The following is a 23186-nucleotide window of genomic DNA, read 5'->3' as shown; positions in this document are numbered from 1 at the left end:
GACAGGTGAACCAATTTCAACAAGAATCATATGGATAAAAGCCGAAGGCAAGGTCTGAACCCAGATTTGATCAACTCATAAGGACAGAACTTTGTCACTACAGTACAGTTTCTAATAAAAGTATAGATCTAGCCATCCAGAAGAGGAGTGTTGCTAGATATTCGTATGTCCTCTGAGAGAGGAAAAATGGATCTATTAAAAAGGACTTTTGAGGAACTCCCCTGGTGTTCCAGTGGCTAAGACTCCATGCTCCCAAAGCAGGGGGCCCAGATTCAATCCCAGGTCAAGGAACTAGATTCCACATGCCACAACTAATAATTTGCATGCTACAACTAAAGATTCCTGGAGAAGGAAATGGCAACCCACTCCAGTATTCTTGCCTGGAAAATCCTATGGACTGAGGAGCCTGACAGGCTACAGTCCAGGGGGTCAGAAAGAGTCGGACACGGCTGAGCACACACACAAATGCACACACACACTAAAGATTCCACACGTATCAACAAAGGTCAAAGGTCCCACATGCCGCAACTAAGACTTGGTAGAGCAAAATAAATAAATAAAATACACTTAAAAAAAAAGAGGGACTTTGTGATCTTTCATTTGGACAAAGGGCATCAATTCTTCAGTTTTTCAAAAGCTCTTTACCGTTTTAAGATTAATAATGGTGAAAGACACAGATTTTATTAAACTCTTTCTAATCCCTAAATGTCAAATGCAGTTTTAGTTGAAGCAAGACAGCAAACTTCTGAGAAACTGAAGGATGGTTATTGTTCAGTTGCCCAGTTGTGTCCCACTCTTTGCTATACCAGGTCTCCCTATTCCTCACTATCTCCCAGAGTTTGCCCAAGTTCATGTCCATTGCATCGGTGATACCATCCAGCCATCTCATCCTCTGATGCCCTCTTATCCTTCTGCCTTCAATCCTTCCCAGCATCAGGAACTTTTCCAATGAGTCGGCTGCTTGCATCAGGTGATCAAAACACTGGAGCTTAAGCTTCAGCATCAGTCCTTCCAATGAGTATTCAGGGTTGATTTCCTTCAAGATTGACTGGTTTGATCACTTTGCTGGCCAAGAGACTCTCAGGAGTCTTCTCCAGCACCACAGTTCGGAGGCATCAATTCTTTGGCACTCTGCCTTCTTTAGGGTCTAGCTCTCACAACTGTACCTGACCACTAGGAAGATCATAGCCTTGACTATACGAATGTTTGTTGACAGAGTGATGTCTCTGCTTTTTAACACACTGTCTAGGTTTGTCATCACTTTTTTGCCAAGAAACAATCATCTTCTGATTTCATGGCTGCATTGAACATCCACAGGGATTTTAGACCCCAAGAAAAGGAAATTTGTCACTGCTTCCACCTTTTCCCCTTCTACCTGCCATGAAGTAATGGACATCAACATCTTAGGAATCAGTGAACTACAATGGATGGGAATGGGCAAATTTAACTCAGATAAACATTGTATCTATTACTGTGAGCAAGAATCCCATAGAAGAGATGGAGTAGCCCTCATAATCAACAAAAGAGTCCAAAATGCAGTACTTGGGGGCAACCTCAAAAATGACAGAATGATCTTAGTTTGTTTCCAAGACAAGTCATTCAACATCACAGTAATTCAAGTCTATGCCCCTACCATGATGCTGAAGAAGCTTAAGTTGAACAGTTCTATGAAGACCTCCTAGAACTAACACCAAAAAAAAGATGTTCTATTCATTACTGGGGATTCAAATCCAAAAGTAGGAAGTCAAGAGATGCCTGGAGCAACAGGCAAGTTTAGCCTTGGAGAACAAAATGAAGCATGGCAAGACTAACTGAATTATGAAAAGAGAATGCACTGGTCATAGCAAACACCCTCTTTCAGCAACACAAGAGATGACTTTACACATGGACATAACCAAATGGCCAATACTGAAATCAAATTGATTATATTCATTGTAGCTGAAGATGGAAAAACTGTACACAGTCAGCAAAAACAAGTACTGGAGCTGACTGTGGCTAAGATCATCCGCTTCTCACAGCAAAATTCAGGCCTAAACTAAAGAAAGAGGGGGAAAGCAATAGGCCAGCCCGGTATGACTTAAATCATATCCCCTATGAATATGGAGTGGAGGTGATGAATAGGTTCAAGGGATTAGATCTAGTAAACAGTGTGCCTGAAGAACTATGGACAGAGGTCTGTAATACTGTACAGGAGGCAGCGAATAAAACTATCCCAAAGAAAAAGAAAACCAAGAAAGCAAAGTGGTTATCTGAGGAGGCTTTACAAATAGCTGAAGAAAGAAGAGAAGTGAAAAGCAAGGGAGAAAGGGAAAGGCACATCCAACTAAACACAGAGTTCCAAAGAATAGCAAGGAGAGACAAGAAGACCTTTTTCAATGAACAATGCATAAAAACAGAGGAAAACAACAGAAGGGGAAAGACTAGAGATCTCTTCAGAAAATATCAAGAGAACATTTTTCCCAGAGATGGGTACAATAAAGGACAGAAACGGCAGAGAACTAGTAGACGCCGAAGAGATCAAGAAGAGATGGAAAGAATACAGAGAAGAACTGTACAAAAAAGATCTTAATGAACTGGATTTCTATGATTTTGTGGTTAGTCACCCAGAGCCATTGTGGAGTTCACATGAAGTCAAATGGGCCTCAGGAAGCACTGCTGTTAATAAAGTTAGTGGATGTGATGGAATTCCAGTAGAGCTATTCAAAACCTTGAAGAATGATGCCATAAAGGTGTTGCACTCAATATGTCAGCAAATCTGGAAGACCTAACAGTGGCCACAGGACTGGAAAAGGTCAATCCTCATCCTAATTCCCAAGAAAGGTAGTACTAAAGAATGTTCAAACCATCAGACAATTGCACTCATCTCCCATTCTAATAAGGTCATGCTTAAAATCTTGCCTGCTAGGCTTCAGCATTGTGTGAACCAAGAACTTCCAGCTGTCCAAGTTGGGTTTAGAAAAGGCAGAGGAACCAGAGATCAAACTGCCAACATTCACTGGATCATAGAGAAGGCAAGAGAATTTCAGAGAAACATCTACTTCTCTTTCATTGACTATGCTAAAGCCTTTGACTGTGTGGATCATAACAAACTGTGGAAAGCTCTTAAAGTATACCAGACCATCTTACCTGTCTTAAAGTATACCAGACCATCTTGTATTCTTAAAGAATACAAGACCATATTACCTGTCTCCCAAGAAACCTGTATGCGGGTCAAGAAGCAACAGTTAGAACCCTGTATGGAACAACTGATTGGTTTAAGACTGAAATGGGAGTTCAATAGGGATGTCTGCTGTCACCCTGTTTGTTTAACTTATATGCTGAGCACATCATGAGAAATGCCAGGCTGGATGAGTTACAAGCTGGAATCAAGATAGGTGGGGGAAACATCAACAACCTCAGACATGTGGATGACATCACTCTAATGACAGAAAGAAAAGAGAAACTAAAGAGCCTTGTGATGAGGGTAAAGGAGGAGAATGAAAGAGCCACTTTAAAACTAAATATTGAAAAAAAACAACAACAAAAAAAACTAAGATCATGGCATCCAGCCCCATTACTTCAAATAGAGAGGAAAGAGTGTTCTTGATCTCTTCTGCTTCTACTATAGGTCTCTACACTTTCTGTCCTTTATTGTGGCCATCTTTGGGCAAAATGTTCCACTGACATTTCCAATTCTCCAGAAGAGATTGCTAGTCTTTCCCCTTCTGTAGTTTTCCTCTACTTTTATGCATTGTTCATTGAAGAACACTTTCTTGTCTCTCCTTGTTATTTTTTGGAACTCTGCATTTAGTTGGATGTACCTTTCCTTTTCTCCCTTGCTTTTCACTTCTCTTCTTTCTTCAGCTATTCATAAAGCCTCCTCAGATAACCACTTTGCCTTCTTGCTTTTCTTTTTCTTTGGGAAAGTTTTGACCACTGCCTCCTGTATAGTATTACAGACCTCTGTCCATAGTTCTTTAGGTACACTGTTTACTAGATCTAATCCCTTGAATCTATTCATCACCTCCACTGCACATTCATAGGGGATGTGATTTAAGTCATGACTGGCTGGTCTATTGGTTTTCCATGCTTTCTTTAATTTAAGCCTGAATTTTGCTATGAGAAGCTGATGGTCTGAGCCACAGTCAGCTCCAGTACTTGTTTTTGCTAACTGTACACAGCTTCTCCATCTTCAGCTACAAAGAATGTAATCAATTTGATTTCAGTATTGACCATTTGGTGATGTCCATGTGTAAAGTCATCTCTTGCATTGCTGGAAAAGGGTGTTTGCTATGACCAGTCCAGTCTCTTTGCAGAATTCAATTAGCCCATCCCCTACTTTATTTTGCAGTCCAAGGACGGTACATGAACAAAAACAGAAATTATTTTCTCTGCTGAGCCCAGTCACACAGAGAGATCGCAAAAATGGACAAACCTCTGTATAAAGCCACAGTATGGTTTCAAGCACATGCTCCTCTGCAGTCACAACCCCTGGCTTAGGCTGTGATCTAAATCACTGACTTAGCAATCACTAGTTAGCAATGAAACCGCATAGTCAGCCACATTCCACATATCAAATTATAAACAAAATTATTTTGTTCTGTGGCGGTGTGTGAAAAGAACAGACTTTAAGAAAAAGGAACCTGAAAGATGGTGGAGGAGTAGGTGGACGTGGAGTACATCTCTCTCCACAGATGCATCAGGAATACACCTTCAGATACAAAAATGCATGGAGAACACCAGCTGAGAGTGGACAGAAGTTCCTGACCAGCAGAAAAGAATATATAGAACCAAGCAAAACTCGGTAGTATGAAGGAACTAGGGGGGAAAACCGAGTGTTACTAGGACTGGACCTGCCCTTGGCAGTTGGGGGAACTGAAGCAGGGGTCTGATCCCCACAACAGGGTAACTGTCTGAGTTGGAGGAGAAACATTTAAGGCTGTGAGTGAAACAGCTGATCTGTGGCAGCCTAAATGGAATGAGAATCAGACAGTCCTTGCTGCAGCGATACATACCCTGAACAGGGACACAGGTACCCTAGAAGGTGCAGCAGCTGGGAGCTGGACCTTAGGAATTGTGGAGCAATCCTAGGGCGAGGGCTGCTGATGACTGTGGAGAGACGGACCGAGGGGACATAAGGGAGGAGATTGCGATGGGAAATGCCTGTGGAGGAAAGCAAGGCAGCCATGGAAGCAAGGTGATACTGCTGAGTCACATGTAGGGGATGGAGCCATCACCATAGCATCTTTCTCCCCACAAGCGAGCACCAGCAGCTGAACAATAGAGAGCCTGGCCCATCAAGCAACTGACACACTGAACTACAGAGCAGGACCACACCCAGGGTGCCCCTTTAAGTACCTGATGTGCTGATCTACAGAGTAGAACTCCAGCCAGGGTGGTCCCTCTATGTACCTTATGCACCAAACAATAGAGAAGGACCCCAGGCAAGGGAGCCCTCTAAGTGCCTGAATGGGTAGAGCTACAGAGAAAGACTAGCCAAAGAGGCCTTCTGATCGCCAGCTACCAGAGGCTCGAAAAAAGACTGATAGGGCCATAGCTCCATCGGCTGAGGCAGTCCGTGTCCCTGCTCACTTGGCGCTGCCAGGATCCTGGTGAACTAAACAGCTATGCCACCTTCACACTCAACCCTCACTGGAGTAGAGCTGCCACAGGCAAAAAAAAAAAAAATGTCTTGCATCCATGCATGCAGGGTCACTTCAGTTGTGTCCAACTCTTTGCAACCCTGTGGGCTGTAGCCTGCCAGACTCTCTGTCAGGGGGTTCTCCAAGCAAGAATACTGGAGTGTACTGGCCAATACTGGCCAGTACAGTGTACAGTGTACAGTGTACTGGCCTTACCCTTCAAGATCACTATATTTCCTGCTGCCCTAGCTGCCAACTCCCCTGAGGACCTGGTGCTGCCAGAATCACTGTGACCCAAGCAGCTACAACACCTCCGCACCTGGCCCTCACTGGGGCAGACCCAAGTCCTCCAGGACAGCCTCAGGAGCAAACCTCAGTGGATGACCCACACGCAAAGGTGGAAATAAAACACTATAGAAACCCGGGGCAGTGTGGCTGAGGAAGAAGAACCAAAACCTTCTCACCAGCTGTGCAAGCTGCAGATTGAATTCCCACAATCAACTAGGCAAACTTTCTGTGGAATATATAAAAGGACATTGAGGGCTCCTACAAAACAAAATGCACTAGTTCTCATAGCTGTGGACATTGGAGGCAAGATCACACTGGTGAAGGACTAGATTAGAATCTGAGGTGCCTCCACAGCAGGTCCAGAGACCAGCACAGTGTTGGAGGGCATCCTTGGGAGGTGAGGTGGACTGTGACTCCCAGCATGGGAAAGGATCCTGACAGCAGTGACTAAAGAAAAACATTTATTATGCTTATGTTTTGACTTGTTCTATTGTTAATTTTGGATTTTCTTTTCCATTTCCTTTTTTTTCCCCTTCTTTTGTAGTTGTCGATTTTATTGAAATTATGAAAGCTGATTAAGCTTTTGAGTTTTTTTTTTTTTTTTCAGTCACACTTTTTATTGTTGTTATAAACCTCTGACCCTATGTTGGGCTTTTGCAGTTCTGTGGAATTTTCCTTTTTTTTTTTTATTTATTCTTTCCTCTTCCTTTTTGATATCTTTTTTTCTTTTCTCCTTTTTTAATTTTAATTTTTTAAACCTATTATTATTTTTTCTACACTTATTCATTTGTATGCTTTTCCTACTGTTCTCTTCCCCTTGCAGTTAAACTTTAATTTACATAAATCTTCTTTATTTGCCTCTATTTAGCTTTAAATATTTATTCTTTCCTTCTTTTCTTTCTTTCCTTTTCCTCTCAACATATTTGTTAGTTTTGTTTTCATTGCTTTATCCCCTACTTGGCACCTTGCTTTAGTTTTGTTTTCCAGTTTGTGCTTTAGTTAGTCTTGTTCTTAACAGGTAGATATAATTTTTGGTTTCCTTTGTTTGTTAGGTCAATCTATTGTACTTTATTTTGTTGGACTGCTTTGTTTTTGCTTATAGATGTATATGTATGTATGTATATTCCATAACTTCAATCATATTTACCTGATTTTCTAACAGCCATTTGTCTGAGGTTCATCTTTGGTTTCTTGTTTTAGGGTATGTGTTTTAATTTCACTTAATGCCATAACAAACCACTTGTGGAATATTCGTTTCTGACCAGAGATCAAGCCCTGGGTCTTTGGAGTGGGAACATTGACTCCAAGACCCTAGACTACCAGATAACTAACCCTAGGGAGTATCAAATAATGAGAACTTCCACAAAGGAAACCACTTGAATACAAGACTGGGCATCACACAACCACCAGTAGTACCCTGTGCAGGATGCCTCATCTACACAACAAATAAAACAAAAATACAAACCCAGTCATCAACAGACAGGATTACCACCTCACTCAGTCTTTCCCATGAGAGTAAAAACAAAGAAAAAAATTCAGCATAAATCTCACCCTATATTAACCTTAGGGGGACAGAAACCAAAAGGAGGAAAGAATTCAACCTTGAAGCCTGGGAAAAGGAGACCTCAAACACAGTAAGTTTAAAAAAATAATAATAATGAAAAGGCAGAGAAACACTGCACAGATGAAGGAACAAACTAGAAACACAAGAGTCCACGTAAGTGAAGAGGAAATAGGCAAACTACCTGAAAAAGAATTCAGAATAATGATAGTAAAGATGATAAAAAAACCTTGAAAACAGAATGCAGAAAATGCAAGAATCAATTAACAAAGACCTAGAAGAATCAAAGAATAAAAAAAAAAACAGAGACAAACAACACTATTATTGAATGTAAAAATACTCTAGAAGAAATCAATAGCAGAACAGCTGAAGCAGAAGAATGAATCAGTAAGCTGGAAGAGAAAATGGTGAAAATAACTTCTGAAGAGAAGAATAAAGTAAAACGAATGAAAATAACTGAGGATAGTCTCAGAGAACTCTGGGACAATATCAAACACACCAACATTCAAATTATAGAGGTCCCAGAAGAAGAAGAGAAAAATAAAAGGTATGGGAAAATTTTTGAAAAGACTATAGTTGAAAATTTTCCCAACATGTAAAAGGAAATAGTCAACCAAGTTCAAGAGGCTCAAAGAGCCTATACAGGATAAACTCAAGGAGAAACACACCAAGACGCATACTAATAAAACTAAAAAAGATTAAACACAAAGGAAAAATACTAAAAGCAGCAAGGGAAAAGTAACAAGTAACATAAAAGGGAAACCCCATATGTTTAACAGCTGATCTTTCACCACGAACTCTGAAGGAAGGGAATGGCAGGATATAATTAAAGTACTGAAAGCAAAAAATCTACAACCAAGATTACTCTACCCAGCATGGATCTCATTCAGAATTGATGGAGAAATCAAAAGGTTTTCAGGCAAGCAAAAGTTAAGAGAATTCAGTGCCACCAAACCAGCTTTACAACAAATGTTAAAGGAACTTACAAGAGAAATACCAGAGAATAGTAGAGAATACAAGAAAAGAAAAATATCTACAAAATCAAACATTCTACAAAATCAAACCCCAATTAAGAAAATGGCAATAGGAACATAGATATTAATAATTACTTTAAATGCAAACTGATTAAATGCCCCAACCAAAAGACACAGATTGGATGAATGGATACAAAAATAAGACCCATATACATGGTGTCTACAAGATACCCACTTCAGACCTAAAGACACACATAGACTGAAAGTGAGAGGATGGAAAAATAAATTCTATGCAAATGGAAAGCAAAAGAAAGCTGGAGTAGCAATCCTCATATGAGACAAAATAAACCTTAAAATAAAGAATATTACAAGAGATAGGGAAGGACACTACATAATGATCAGGGGATCAATCCAAGAGGAAGGCATAACAATTATAAATATCTATGCACCCAACATAGGAACATCTCAATACATATGAAAAACACTAACATAACCTGCGGGACAGAATGAGAGACACAGATGCATGGAACAATTTTATGGACTCTGAGGGAGAAGGTGAGGGTGGGACGTTCTGGGAGAATGGCATTGAGACATGTGTATTGTCATATGTGAAACAGAGCACCATTCCATGTTCGATGCATGTGACAAGGGCTCGGGGCCGGGGCAGTGGGATGATCCAGAGGGATGGGAGGGGGAGGGAGGTGGGTGGGGGGTTCGGGAAGGGGAACACATGTAAACCCATGGCTGATTCTTGTCAATGTATGGCAAAAACTATTACAATATTGTAAAGTAATTAGCCCCCAAGTAAAATAAATAAATTTATAAAAAAAAAAAAAAAAAAAAGAAAAACACTAACAGACAGAAAGGGAGAAACTGAAAGTAACACAGTAATAGTAGGAGACTTTAATACCCCACTCACACCAATGGACAGATCATCAAAACAGAAAATTAATACAGAAACACAAATCTTAAATGATACATAAGATGAGAATCTGTCCTTGACTGACAGCTGACAGCCAGAGAAGGTTCAAACGCTCAATGAGAAGCAGCAGTAGGAAAGCCTGGGCACCAGGCATGTCATCGAGCTATGTTGAGTGGCTGAAGGGCATGTTCCTGCCAGTTAGGGCTAACAAAATATGGTCCACATGAGAATGGAATGGCAAACTACTTAGTATTCTTGCCTTGAGAACCCCATGGACAGTATGAGAAGGCAAAAAGACATGACACTGAAAGAGGAATCCCTCAGGTCGGTAGGTGTCCAATATTATATTGGAGTAGAGCAGAGATATAGCTATAGAAAGAATGAAGAGGGTGAGCCAAAGAGGAAATGATGCCCAATTATGGTTGTATCTGGTGTGAAAGTAAAGTCAGATGATGTAAAGAATAATATTGCATAGGAACCTGGAATGTTAGGTCCATGAAGCAAGGTAAACTGGATGTGGTCAACCATGAAATGGCAAAAGTTACCATTGGTATTTTAGGAATCAGTGAACTAAAATGGACATAAATCAGAGAATTTAATTCAGATGACCATTATATCTATTACTGTTGGCAAGAGTTCCATAGAAGGAATGGAGCAGCCCTCATAGTCAACAAAAGAGTCTGAAATGCAGTACTTGGTTGAAATCTCAAAAATGACAGAATGATCTTGGATAGTTTCCAAGGCAAACCATTCAACATCACAGTAATCCAAGTCTATGCCTCACCCTCTAATGCTGAAGAAGCTGAAGCTGAATGACTCCATGAAGACCTACAAGAATTCCTAGAACTAATACCAGAAAATACATCCTTTTCATCATAGGGGACTGGAATGCAAAAATAGGAAGTCAAGAGATACCTGGAATAACAGGCAAGTTTGGCCTTGGGAGTACAAAATGAAGCAAGGCAAAAGCAAAAGCAAAGCAAGGCAAAGAGTTCTGCCAAGAGAATGCACTGATCATAGCAGACACACTCTTCCAACAACACAAGAGAAGATTTTACACATGGGCAATGCACTGATCATAGCAGACACACTCTTCCAACAACACAAGAGAAGATTCTACACACGGGCATTACCAGACAGTCTGTACAGAAATCAGATTGATTACATTCTTTGCAGCCAAAGATGGAAAAGTCAGGAAAGATACAGTCAGGAAAAAAAAAAAAAACAAACAGAGATCTGGAGTTGACTGTGGCTCAGATCATCAGCTTCTTATTGCAAAATTCAGACTCAAATTGAAGAAAGTAGGGAAAAACACGAGGCCATTCAGGTCAACGTAAATCAAATCCCTTAAGATTATAAGGTGGAGGTGATAAAGAGATTCAAGGGACTAGATCTGGTAGACAGAGTGCCTGAAGAACTATGGACGGAGATTCATAACATTGTACAGAAGGTGATGACCCAAAATCATCCCCAAGAAAAAGAAATTTAAGAAGGCAAAGTTGTTGTCTGAGGAGGCCTTACAAATAGCTGAGAAAAGAAGAGAAACAAAAGGCAATGGAGAAAGGGAAAGATATACCCAACTGAATGCAGAGTTTCAGAGAATAGCAAAGAGAGATAAGGAAGCCTTCTTATGTGACCAATGCAAAGAAATAAGAGGAAAACAATAGAATGGGAAAGACTACAGATCTCTAAAAAAAAAAAAAAAAACTGGAGATACCAAGGGAACTTTTCATACGAAGATAGGCACAATAAAGGACAAAAATAGTGAGGACCTAACAGAAGCAGAAGAGTGTAAGAAAAGGTGGCAAGAATACACAGAAGAACTGTACAGAAAAGTTCTTAATGACCCAGTTAATCACGATGGTGTGGTCACTCACCTAGAGCCAGACATCCTGGAGTGTGAAGTCAAGTGGACCTTAGGAAGCATTACTATGAACATAGCTAATGGAGGTGATGGAATTCAGGTTGAGCTATTTCAAATCTTAAAAGATGATGCTGATAAAGTGCTGTACTCTTTAGGCCAGCAAACTTGTAAAAGTCAGCAGTGGTCACAGGACTGGGAAAGGTCAGTTTTCATTACAATCCCAAAGAAAGGCAATGCTAAAGAATGTTCAAATTACTGCACAATTGCACTCATTTCACATGCCAGCAAGATTATGCTCAAAATCCTTCAAACTAGGCTATGGAAAACGTGAACTGAGAACTTTCAGATGTACAAGCTGAATTTAGAAAAGGCAGAGGAATGAGGGATCAAATTGCCAACATAGGCTGGATCATAGAAAAAGCAAGGCACTTCCAAAAAAAAACCCACATCTACTTCTGCTTCATTGACTATGTTAAAGTATTTGTGTGGATCACAACAAACTGTGGCATATTCTTACAGAGATGGGAGTACCAAACCACCTTACCTGCCTCCTGAGAAACCTGTATGCAGGTCAAGAAGCAACAATTTGAACCGGACATGGAACAATGGACTGGCTCCAAATTGGGAAAGGAGTATGTCAAGGCTGTATATTGTCACCCCCTGCTTATTTAACATATATGCAAAGTATATCATGCAAAATGCCGAGCTGGATGAAGCACAAGTTGGAATCAAGATTGTGGGGAGAAATATCAACAACCTCAGATATGCAGATGATACTACTTTAATGGCAGAAAGTGAAGGGAAACTAAAGAGCCTCTTGATGAAAGTGAAAGAGGAGAGTAAAAAAGCTAGCTTAAAACTCAACATTCAAAAAACGAAGATCATGGCATCCAGTCCCATCAGTTCATGGCAAATAGATGGGGAAACAATGGAAACACTGACAGATTTATTTTCTTTGGCTCCAAAATCAATGTGGACAGTGACTGCAGCCACGAAATTAAAGGACACTTGCTCCTTGGAAGAATGGCTATCAAAAACCTAGACAATGTATTAAAAACAGAGATATCACTTTGCTGACAAAGTTCCATATATAGTCAAAGCTATGGTTTTTCCAGTAGTCATGTATGGATATGAGAGTTGAACCATTAAGAAGGGTGAGTGCCATAGAATTGACACGTTCAAACTGTGGTGTTGGAGAAGATTCTTGAGAGTCCCTTGGACAGCAAGGAGATCAAATCAGTCAATCTAAAGGAAATCAACCCTGAATATTCAGTGGAAAGACTGACGCTGAAGCTGAAGCTCCAATATTTTGGCCACCTGATTCAAAGAGCTGACTTACTGGAAAAGACCCTGATGCTGGGAAAAATGAGGGCAAGAGGAGAAGGGGCAAAAGAGGATGAGATGGTTGGATGGCATCACTGACTTGACATGAGTTTGAATAAACTCAGGGAGACAGTAATCAATAGAGAAGCCTGGTGTACTGCAGTTCATGGGGTCACAAAGAGTCTGAAACGACTTAGCATCTGAATAAGAATAACAAATTTGTCCTTTGCTTGCCTAGTGGGACACAATTCATCTACAGTCCCTTATTAGAGCCAGACAAAATGCTGAAGGTCAAGGAATTAATGCAGAGAGTTTAGTTTGACCTGAGGATCCTCCTTTCTGCAACACTCACAGGCAGTGGCAGGACTAAGTTGTTCAAAGTACCTTCTCACAGTCTTGCTTGACAGTGAAGGCTATAATAAAAAGTTTCCAAACGGTTCTCCAAATGGAGAATATGTTGCTTCCACAATTAAGGGACAACACCCCTCAAAAGCAGGAAGTAGTTATGGAATGAAAATTATGCCCCTTTCCCTTGGCAACACAATTCTCCTAAAACAAAAGGGGGGAATGAGAGAGTCAATTCCTAGGTAGGTTGAAAAGAAGTCCATGGTCCCCGAAGAGGAGCAAGGGGTCTGGGGCTCTCAAAGAGGAGATAGGGGTCTGGAAGTCTCAAGGAGGAGGAAAGGACAAACTTTTTTTCTACATTCCTCAGTCTCAGTAAGGATTATATAACAACAATGTATCCTGCTTGAGGACATGTTTCTCCTTCTTGAGAACCTTCTGACTAATCCTGTTATCTTAAAATGTATATTAATGGAGTGGGTCTGGTAAAATCTTTCTATTGTTAATTCTAATCCTGTCATCTTAAAATGTAAATTGTGGGAGTGAGTTTAGTAAAATCTTTAGAACCTTGAGACATTCTTTTGATTTACTGTAATAATCAATTAAAAAGTATATAGCTCCCTTGCTAAGACTAGTTAGCAGGGTACTCTCCATCCTCCTTCTGATGTCTATGTCAGAAGCTTTCTCTGTCCCTTTTTATACTTTAATAAAACTCTGCAACACAAAAGCTCTTGAGTGATCAAGCCTGGTCCCTGGTCCCACAGCTAAATCTTCTTTGGAGATCATGAATCTGACATCATTCACCATAAGCTGTTGACTTCATGGCAAATAGATGGGAAAAAAAAGTGGAGACAGTGGCAGATTTTATTTTCTTGGAATTCAACATCACTGCGGACGGTGACTATAGCCATGAAATTAAAAGACACTTGCTTCTTGGAAGAAAAGCTGTGACAAACCTAGATGGCATGTTAAAAAGCAGAGACATCACTTTGTTGACAAAAGTCCATATAGTCAATGCTATGGTTTTTCCAGTAGTCATGTACAGATGTAAGAGTTGGACCATAAGGAAGGCTGAGTACCAAAGAAGTGATGCTTTCGAACTGTGCTTCTGGAAAACACTCTTGAGAGTCCTTTGGACAGCAAGGAGATCAAACCAGTCAATCCTAAAGGAAAACAACCCTGAATATTCATTGGAAGGATTGATGCTGAAGCTCCAATACTTTGGCCACCTGATGCAAAGAGCTGACTTACTGGAAAAGATCCTGATGCTGGGAAAGATTGAGGGCAGGAGGAGAAGGGAGTGACAGAGGGTAAGATAGTTGGATGGCATCATCGACTCAATGATCGACTCAATGGACATGAGTTTGAGCAAACTCCGGGAGATAGTGAAGGACAGGTTAGCTTGGCGTGTTGCAGTCCATAGGGTCACAAAGAGTCGGAAATGACTTAGGGACTGAACAACAACAAGCGCATATGCACAAATCCAACTTTCCCGTTAACACTGCAAAGCTCACTACATGGGAAGGGGCATTGCAGCATGAGTAAAAAAGGAGTATTAGAGAGGTTTCTGATACATAGATACCTTTGGTCTTGTGTCTACAACATACAAGAACTGGCTCTCTGGATTTGTCTGGCGAATAGCCTCTAGCAGGAGCTCATCATCTATGCAACGAGTATAAAATCCAGACAGAGGCTGGCTACAGCGGCAAATGGCAGCCTGTAATGAAAAATGTGTCAGTTGAGTGATCATATTTACAGGTGGTCAAAAATCCTCCTTGTTCCCATGTTCAATGAGTAGAAGAGGATGAGCCAACTCAGGGTAGTGAAATAAAAAAAAAAAAATGTAGCCCTGAAATCCAGCATTTCAGTAACATTGAGCTCAGCTTCCTGCCTCCCTCCCCACTCCAGCATGTGGGCTATATTACTACAAACTGTTGCTCAGATAGTTATTTCTTTCTTCTACATGGCTAAGATTCCCAACCCAGTCTTGGCAAACCCAGACTACAAGAAAATCACATCTTGAGTGTTCTAATAAAATTTTTTCTATTTTCAATATGTATTAGGCTAGTATTTTTCTTAAATTTTCTTGCTTTTTATAGTCCCAGTGATATCACTCATATACAAGAGGCTCACTTAAGAATTCAAGATAGAACAAAGATCTAGAGTTTCTTAAGAGAACAGAGTTCACTCATTTTAGGAGTCAATGGCAAATCGAGTACTGGTTTGTTTAAAGCCATTTCAATATGAAAACAGCACAGCTATGTAGCAGGTACATCTGATAATGATTAGTTAATGAACTGCATTACATTTTGGTGGTGTTGTTATATAATCTGCTTACTTCGACAGTTTGACACAGACAACCACTTATATTACTGTACTCTTTAGCACTTGAATACCTGAGAACTTGACTATTTGTCTAATTCCAGATCTCAGAGAAACCACAAGAGGCAAGAACTATTATCCCTTCTTATGGAAAGGGACTCAGAGGAGTCAAGTGCTTTCCCATAAGACCTAAATTATATGAAAAATAGTGAGAAAGAATAAGGAAATCTGTGTTATAGTGAGAGGCAACAGTCTACAAATATCCTTCCATATGACTATTCCCTTTTATTTAACAGTTACTTGCCATCAAGCAGGAGCTGGCAGAGCAAGAAAGAAATAAATGAACACACTACAAATGCCACTTAACATCGGCACAGCACTTTAAAATTTACAAAGTACAAATATATTTTTCCTGATGTGACCCACTTAAAACCCCTCAAAAGTACTAAAGTTCAGAGAAGTAACATGCTTGAGGTCACAAAGCTAGTAAGTGACAGTAGTGTGACTTAAACCCAGGTCTTCTAGAGCCAAGTTTAGTTCTCATCAGAGAATTTTTGTCAACTCACATTGTTCTCTTTGTAGAGGTAGGAGAGCACAGGCAAACGTTCTTTACTTCTGAACTTCGAACTTCCAACCACCGTTCCCAATGTAACAGATTTAGGAACCACTATTTCAGGAGGGTAGGTACTGCATATCTAAAAGAAAACAAACTCAATTTTTAAAACTTAATCTTCTTACATTTTTTTTACCTGCTAGAAGCAACAGGTTGGAATAGCAATCACTCAAGCATTAGCTGTCCACTACTTATCACCTAGAATCATCGATTCCTCAAAAATAAGAACAAAAATATCCTTGATGTAAAAAGCTCTTCCAAGTATGCTATTATTTTCTGGAAATGAAAATATTGAGATATATAAGAACAAAATGTACCTTAAGAATAACTAACATTATAGGTAGAAACATTTTTCACGTGTTGTCACATTGAAGCATATCCTACGTGACTCCACTGGGAAAGCGAAAAAGCTGCAACTTTTGTCTGGTTTTCCCCAGACTTCACTCCTTTTCCCTTTGTTGATTTTGCTTTCTATCTTTTCACTGTAATAAATCACAGTAACAAGTGACTATATGCCAGGTCTTCCTAGTGAATCAATACACTTGAGAGCTTCTATATTTGGACCAGAAATCTTTCTGGAATCTAGACTCAAATGCTTGATATCAAACACCTGATTTTTTTAATCACCTTGAACTCAAGTCTAAAACTAAAGATGCTGTCTGTCCCTCTTCTTGTGATCCTTATCTTGCTAACATATCCATACCCACTTGGGACACCTAAGCCAGAAACCAGGAAACCTGGGATGCCTACTAAACTTCTCCCTCTTTCTCCCAGCCACATTAATGTGTCACCAGGTTCTTTAACTTCTACTACCTAAATATCTGTTAAAACTATCTCTTCCTCTCCATCCACAGCCATGGCCTTAGTTCAGGTTCTCATCATGTCTCATATCACTCTCCTGCATTCTTAACTCCAGCAAACCAATTCTTCATAACAATACCAAAGTTATCTTTCTAAAATACAAATATACTTACAGACATTTCCAGGTCATAATACTCTTGTGGTTGCAGTCCTCAGGATAACGTTCAAATTCTTCAATTTACCCGTGATCTCAGTTCACTTACTGACCTCTTTCCTTCTCTCCCTGTATAAGTTAGGATAGAATTCCTTCTCTAGGCTATTCCCCAAAGCATAAGGCTCTTACTGACATCCCAGGTTGAATTCCATATTCTTCATCTATGCTCCCATAGCACCCTATGCTTTAGACTATGAGAACTCTGACTTGGTGTTTTGAATGCACTACTTATTTAATAAATATCTTGTTGAATGGCTGAATGTTGACTGAAAAGGAGAGATAATGAGTGTTTTTTTTTTCCTTTTCAAAACTTTGTTTGCTGATGTACTTCTGTTTCAATTAAGTGAACCAAAATAAAACAATAACAAAATTACCTCATAGTTTCTGTTGGCATCTGTTATGGTCCAGTACCTGTTAGGAATTCCCATACGTCCAAAGTCTGATGTTTGGTCAATCAGCTTCCATCCATTTTCCCTCATGTCTTTCGAGAATTTGGGATTATATGAAAAAGCATACAGATCTTCAGGTAATTCTATAGAAGAAATATAGGCATGAAAATAAAGTAATAATGAATGAAACTTAACACGAAATAATGCAAAAAAAGCTAGAGTTTCTTCTCTCTAAGGGAGTATTTGTCATCAGCCCCTGAAAAGGACAATAATTTGTGTATAAGGTTGCCTTTATTTATGTACAAGGAATAAGAACTGAAATAATGCTTCAGAGTCTTTTTTTAAAAATATTTATATGATCCCAATACAAAGTAGGAACATTCTGCCTGGTTTCCTATGAAATGCTGGATAATGGACTAAACTCAATTTTGCAGTTTTCACAGGCTGAGAAAGTGGTCCTTACCAAAATTTTTAACTGATCTTCAATGTCCTAAAGGCAGTATTTGTTGTAACATATTGCAAAACATTAGCAGTGTTCTTGCACTTTGTTAGTCAGGTCAATACCTGCTTCTGGCTGATAAACGGCCATCTCTTCTTGTCAACCACACTTCCTCCTTTCACAAGATTCAACATGTAGTCAATAACTCATTTGATCAATTTATGTGGCAATAAACTGATTATGTGGCAATAAAAGAGAAACTCAAATAAGACGGTAGGTGCTGAGAGAGGGCATCAGAGGGCAGACAGACTGAAACCACAATCACAGACAACTAGCCAATCTGATCACAGGGACCAGTGCCTTGTCTAACTAAGTGAAACCAAGCCATGCCACGTGGGGCCACCCAAGATGGACGGGTCATGGTAGAGAGGTCTCATAGAATGTGGTCCAATGGAGAAGGGAGTGGCAAATCACCAGTATTCTTGCCTCGAGAACCCAATGAAAAGTATGAAAAGGCAAAATGATAGGACACTGAAAGATGACCTCCTAGGTCAGTAGGTGCCCGATGTGCTACTAGAGATCAGTGGAGAAATAACTCCAGAAAGAATGAAGGGATGGAGGCAGAGCAAAAACAATACCCAGTTGTGGATGTGACTGGTGATAAAAGCAAGGTCTGATGCTATAAAAAGCAATATCGCATAGGAACCTGGAATAATAGGTCCGTGAATCAAGGCAAACTGGAAGTGGTCAAATAGGAGATGGCAAGAGTAAACGTCAACATTCTAAGAATCAGTGAACTAAAATGGACTGGAATGGGTGAATTTAAATCAGATGACCATTATATCTACTACTCTGGGCAGGAATCCCTTAGAAGAAATGGACTAGCCATCATAGTCAATAAAAGAGTCTGAAATGCAGTACTTAGATGTGATCTCAAAAATGACAGAATGATCTCTGTTAGTTTTCAAGGCAAGCCATTCAATATCATGGTAATCCAAGTCTATGCCCCAACCAGTAACACTGAAGAAGCTAAAGTTGAACGGTTCTGTGAAGACCTACAAGACCTTCTAGAACTAACACCCAAAAAAGATGTCCTTTTCATTATAGGGGACTGGAATGCAAAAGTAGGAAGTCAAGAAACACCTGGAGTAACAGGCAAATTTGGCCTTGGAGTACAGAATGAAGCAGGGCCAAGGCTAATAGAGTTTTGTCAAAAGAACGCAATGGTCATAGCAAACACCCTCTTCCAACAACACAAGAGAAGACTCTACACATGGACATCACCAGAGGCCCAACACTGAAATCAGACTCATTATATTCTTTGCAGCCAAAGATGGAGGAGCTCCATACAGTCAGCAAAAAAAAGACCCGGAGCTGACTGTGGCTCAGATCATGAACTCCTTATTGCCAAATTCAGACTGAAATTGAATAAAGTGGGGAAAACCACTAGACCATTCAGGTATGACCTAAATCAAATCCCTTATAATTATACAGTGGAAGTGAGAAATAGATTCAAGGGACTAGATCTGATAGAGTGCCTGAGGAACTATGGACAGAGGTTCGTGGCATTGTACAGGAGACAGGGATCAAGACCATCCCCAAGAAAAAGAAATGCAAAAATGTAAAATGGCTGTCCGAGGAAGCCTTACAAACAGCTATGAAAATAAGAGACGGGAAAAGCAAAGGAGAAAAGGAAAGACAGAAGCCACTGAATGCAGAGTTCCAAAGAATAGCAAGGAGAGATAAGAAAGCCTTCCTCAGTGATCAGTGCAAAGAAATAGAGGAAAACAATAGAATGAGAAAGACTAGAGATCTCTTCAAGAAAATTAGAGATACCAAGGGAATATTTGATGTAAGGAGGAGCACAATAAAGGACAGAAATTATATGGACCTAACAAAAGCGAAGATATTAAGAGGTGGCAAGAATACACAGAAGAACTATACACAAAAGATCTTAACGACCCAGATAACCATGATGGTGTGATCACTCACGTAGAGTCAGACATCCTGGAATGTGAAGTCAAGTGGGCCTTAGGAAGCATCACTATGAACAAAGCTAGTGGAGGTGATGGAATTCCAGCTTAGCTATTTCAAATCCTAAAGATGATTCTGCGAAAGTGCTTTACTCAATATGTCATCAAATTTGGAAAACTCAACAGTGGCCACAGGACTGGAAAAGGTCAGTTTTTATTCTAATCCCAAAGAAAGGCAATGCCAAAGAATGCTCAAACTAACCGCACAATTGCACTCATCTCACACGCTAGTAGAGTAATGATCAAAATTCTCCAAGCCAGGCTTCAGCAATACATGAACCATGAACTTCCAGATGTTCAAGCGGGTTTCACAAACGGCAGAGGAACCAGAGATCGAATTGCCAACATCCGATGGATCATCGCAAAAGCAAGAGAGTTCTAGGAAAACATCTATTTCTGCTTTGTTGACTATGCCAAAGCCTTTGACTGTGTGGATCACAATAAACTGTAGAAAATCCTGAAAGAGATGGGAATACCAGACCACCTGACCTGCCTCTTGAGAAACCTGTGTGCAGGTCAGGAAGCAACAGTTAGAGCTGGACATGGAACAACAGACTGGTTCCAACTAGAAAAAGGAGTACATCAAGGCTGTATATCGTCACCCTGCTTATTTAACTTATATGCAGAGTACATCATGAGAAACACTGGGCTGGAGGAAGCACAAGCTGGAATCAAGATTGCTGGGAGAAATATCAATAACCTCAGATATGCAGATGACACCACCCTTACGGCAGAAAGTGAAAAAGAACTAAAGAGCCTCTTGATGAAAGTGAGAGAGGAGAGTGAAAAAGTTGGCTTAAAGCTCAACATTCAGAAAACTAATATCATGGCATCTGGTCTCATCACTTCATGGCAAATAGATGGGGAAACAGTGGAAACAGTGGCTGACTTTATTTTTTTGGACTCCAGAATCACTGCAGATGGTGATTGCAGCTGTGAAATTAAAAGACACTTACTCCTTAGAAGGAAAGTTATGACCAACCTAGACAGTATATTAAAAAGCAGAGACATTACTTTGTCAACAAAGGTCTGTCTAGTTAAGGCTATGGTTTTTCCAGTAGTCATGTATGGATGTGAGAGTTGGACTGTAAAGAAAGCTGAGCGCAGAAGAATTGATGCTTTTGAAATGTGGTGTTGGAGAAGACTCTTGAGACTCTCTTGGCCTGCAGGGAGATCCAACCAGTCAATTTTAAGGGAGATCAGTCCTGGGTGTTCATTGGAAGGACTGATGTTGAAGCTGAAACTCAAATATTTTGGCCACCTGATGCAAAGAGCTGACTCATTTGAAAAGATCCTGATGCTGGGAAAGATTGAGGGCAGGAGGAGAAGGGGACGACAGAGGATGAGATGGTTGGATGGCATCACTGACTCAATGGACATGGGTTTGGGTGAACTCCGGGAGTTGGTGATGGACAGGGAGGCCTGGCGTGCTGCGGTTCATGGGGTCACAAAGAGTCGGACATGACTGAGTGATTGAACTGAACTGAACACTGGCAATAACTTTTCCAGAGATGGATGGAGTCTTCCAGAACCTTTTACAAAATGCTGTGCCAGCTAAAAGATAGCCTCTGTCAACAGAATACCAGCAAATTCTAAGAAATTATTCTAGGCCATGAGTAGAAGAAAATGTGACGGGAAATACAATTCTAACCCAGAAACTAGGACTTTAGCCCACAAACTAAAACCAGAGAAAGCTTATGGGTTAGCCACCTGGAGTTGGGCTGGAAGATGAGAAGGTGAGGCCAGAGGAAGTAGGGATAACTGTGTTAAGGACTCTGATTAATTTCCCTAGTTTGCTAGTTGGAACCATAGGTAGGGGTAGGAACAATAGGCAAAACATAAAGCTTGCAAGACAACAACAACAAAATTTTGCTCCAAAGCAGTCTTACTTTCTGAACTGCGGAAAAATTTACAAGTTGATACTTAAGATGAAAGAAAGAGAAGGAAGTAACATCTGTCAAATATCTACAATATACCAAGTACAGAGTGAAAATGCATGAAAAAACCATCACGGGGATCTTACACTATCACTGTTTTTACAGGTGAGGAAGCTGACTTCAAAGGTTATGCATCTTGCCCAAATACCATGGAGCTGTAAGAGACAGAGCCCAGATTCAAATTTATTTAGGTCTATTGAAATCCATAGCCCATGATCCTTCCATTATGCCATTCTGGTGGAGGGGTGGAAATTACAATGGTTTTAGATAAAAATACTATCATCACAACTACCTGGTTGAGAAAGCTTTAGGAGTGAAATATAAACCTCATGGCACACAACATCAGATTCTAAAACAAAGTGGGCCACCCGGAAATTCTTGCAGCGGAGGATCAGGGGACAACCCAGGCTAGTGACAGGCAATTTCTCCACAGTGGCAATATGATGCAGTGCAATCTACAAAACAGAAAAGAAAAACAACAACAAAGATCACAGACATGCACTAGATCTATCACTATCAATGTGCTTGACTTTCAGTAATGGTAACAGCATAACCAGAGATGTGGTCATATCTACAGCCTATAACCATCCATTGTAATGCAAAACTAGGTTTCTGTCAAACAGAAGTAAATAGTGGTAAAAAAATCTGCCTGCAATGCAGGAGACCTGGGTTCAATTCCTGGGTTGGGAAGATCCCCTGGAGAAGGGAATGGCTATCCACTCCAGTATTCTTGCCTGGAGAATTTCACGGAAAGAGGAGCCTGGTGGGCTACAGTCCATATGTCGCAAAGAGTTGGACACAACCAAGCGACTAACACTACTACTTTCACACTTTCAATGAAAAGAAAATTATGGTATTATACAACTTATCTCTCCTTAGGGATATAAGGTTAAGAGATTTATGAGGCAATTGTGGTGAATTTGGCTCAGAACAGATGGCTTCTAGAACTATTGTTGTTGTTTAGTTGCTGGGTTGTCGTGTCCGACTGTCTGTGCAGAGAGTTGTGTCCATGCAGACAGTCGTGTCTGACTCTTTGCAATTCCACGGACTATAGTCCACCAGACTGCTGGAGTTTAAAAATCATAGTAGAATGACTGTCATAGAGGAAAATAGAACTTCCTTTTGTTCTATCAAATTACTAGTTAAAATGATTAATAATTGTTATTTTGCTTTATTGTTCATGAAGTGGTCCATGATCATTAACTATTTAACCCCTGTAACAATGCTTTGAGGTATAATAATCCCATTTCAGGAATGAAGAAACCAAAGCTCTGAAAAGCGAATTCTTCATCAAAGGACATTCACTCAAAAAGTAGCACAGACAGAATTTGAACCATGGCAATCTAACTTTGTTCAGGGTTATTTCTCTAGAAATTCTAAAAACTCTAGTCCTGGAATTAAGATGTAACTAGAAATATTACAAGGAAAATTTCTCTTCCACATCTTAGACTCTAGTGACAGTAAAGAAGAAATGAAGGAAATTTTTACCTAAGTGACTCAGGGAATAAGTAGAAACTATAGGACTAAGGACTAAAATAACTAT

At 40.1% G+C, this 23186-nt stretch overlaps 1 protein-coding gene across 1 annotated transcript in view; it reads right to left on the bottom strand.

Moving 5' to 3' along the window:
- The window catches only part of LOC145536368 (phosphatidylinositol-3,5-bisphosphate 3-phosphatase MTMR8-like), a 221919-nt gene that overhangs the window by 138670 nt on the left and 60063 nt on the right, over positions 1-23186 (bottom strand). Inside the window, 4 exon segments of the mRNA XM_081565575.1 lie at positions 14478-14612; positions 15784-15912; positions 17220-17377; positions 21936-22098. Of these exon segments, the coding sequence (XP_081421701.1) occupies positions 14478-14612; positions 15784-15912; positions 17220-17377; positions 21936-22098 (585 nt within the window).

This window comes from Giraffa tippelskirchi, chromosome X (assembly GCF_054371585.1).
Source record: "Giraffa tippelskirchi isolate mGirTip1 chromosome X, T2T-mGirTip1v1.2.pri, whole genome shotgun sequence".
NCBI lineage: Eukaryota > Metazoa > Chordata > Mammalia > Artiodactyla > Giraffidae > Giraffa > Giraffa tippelskirchi.
This window is presented reverse-complemented; position numbering and strand designations above follow the sequence as displayed.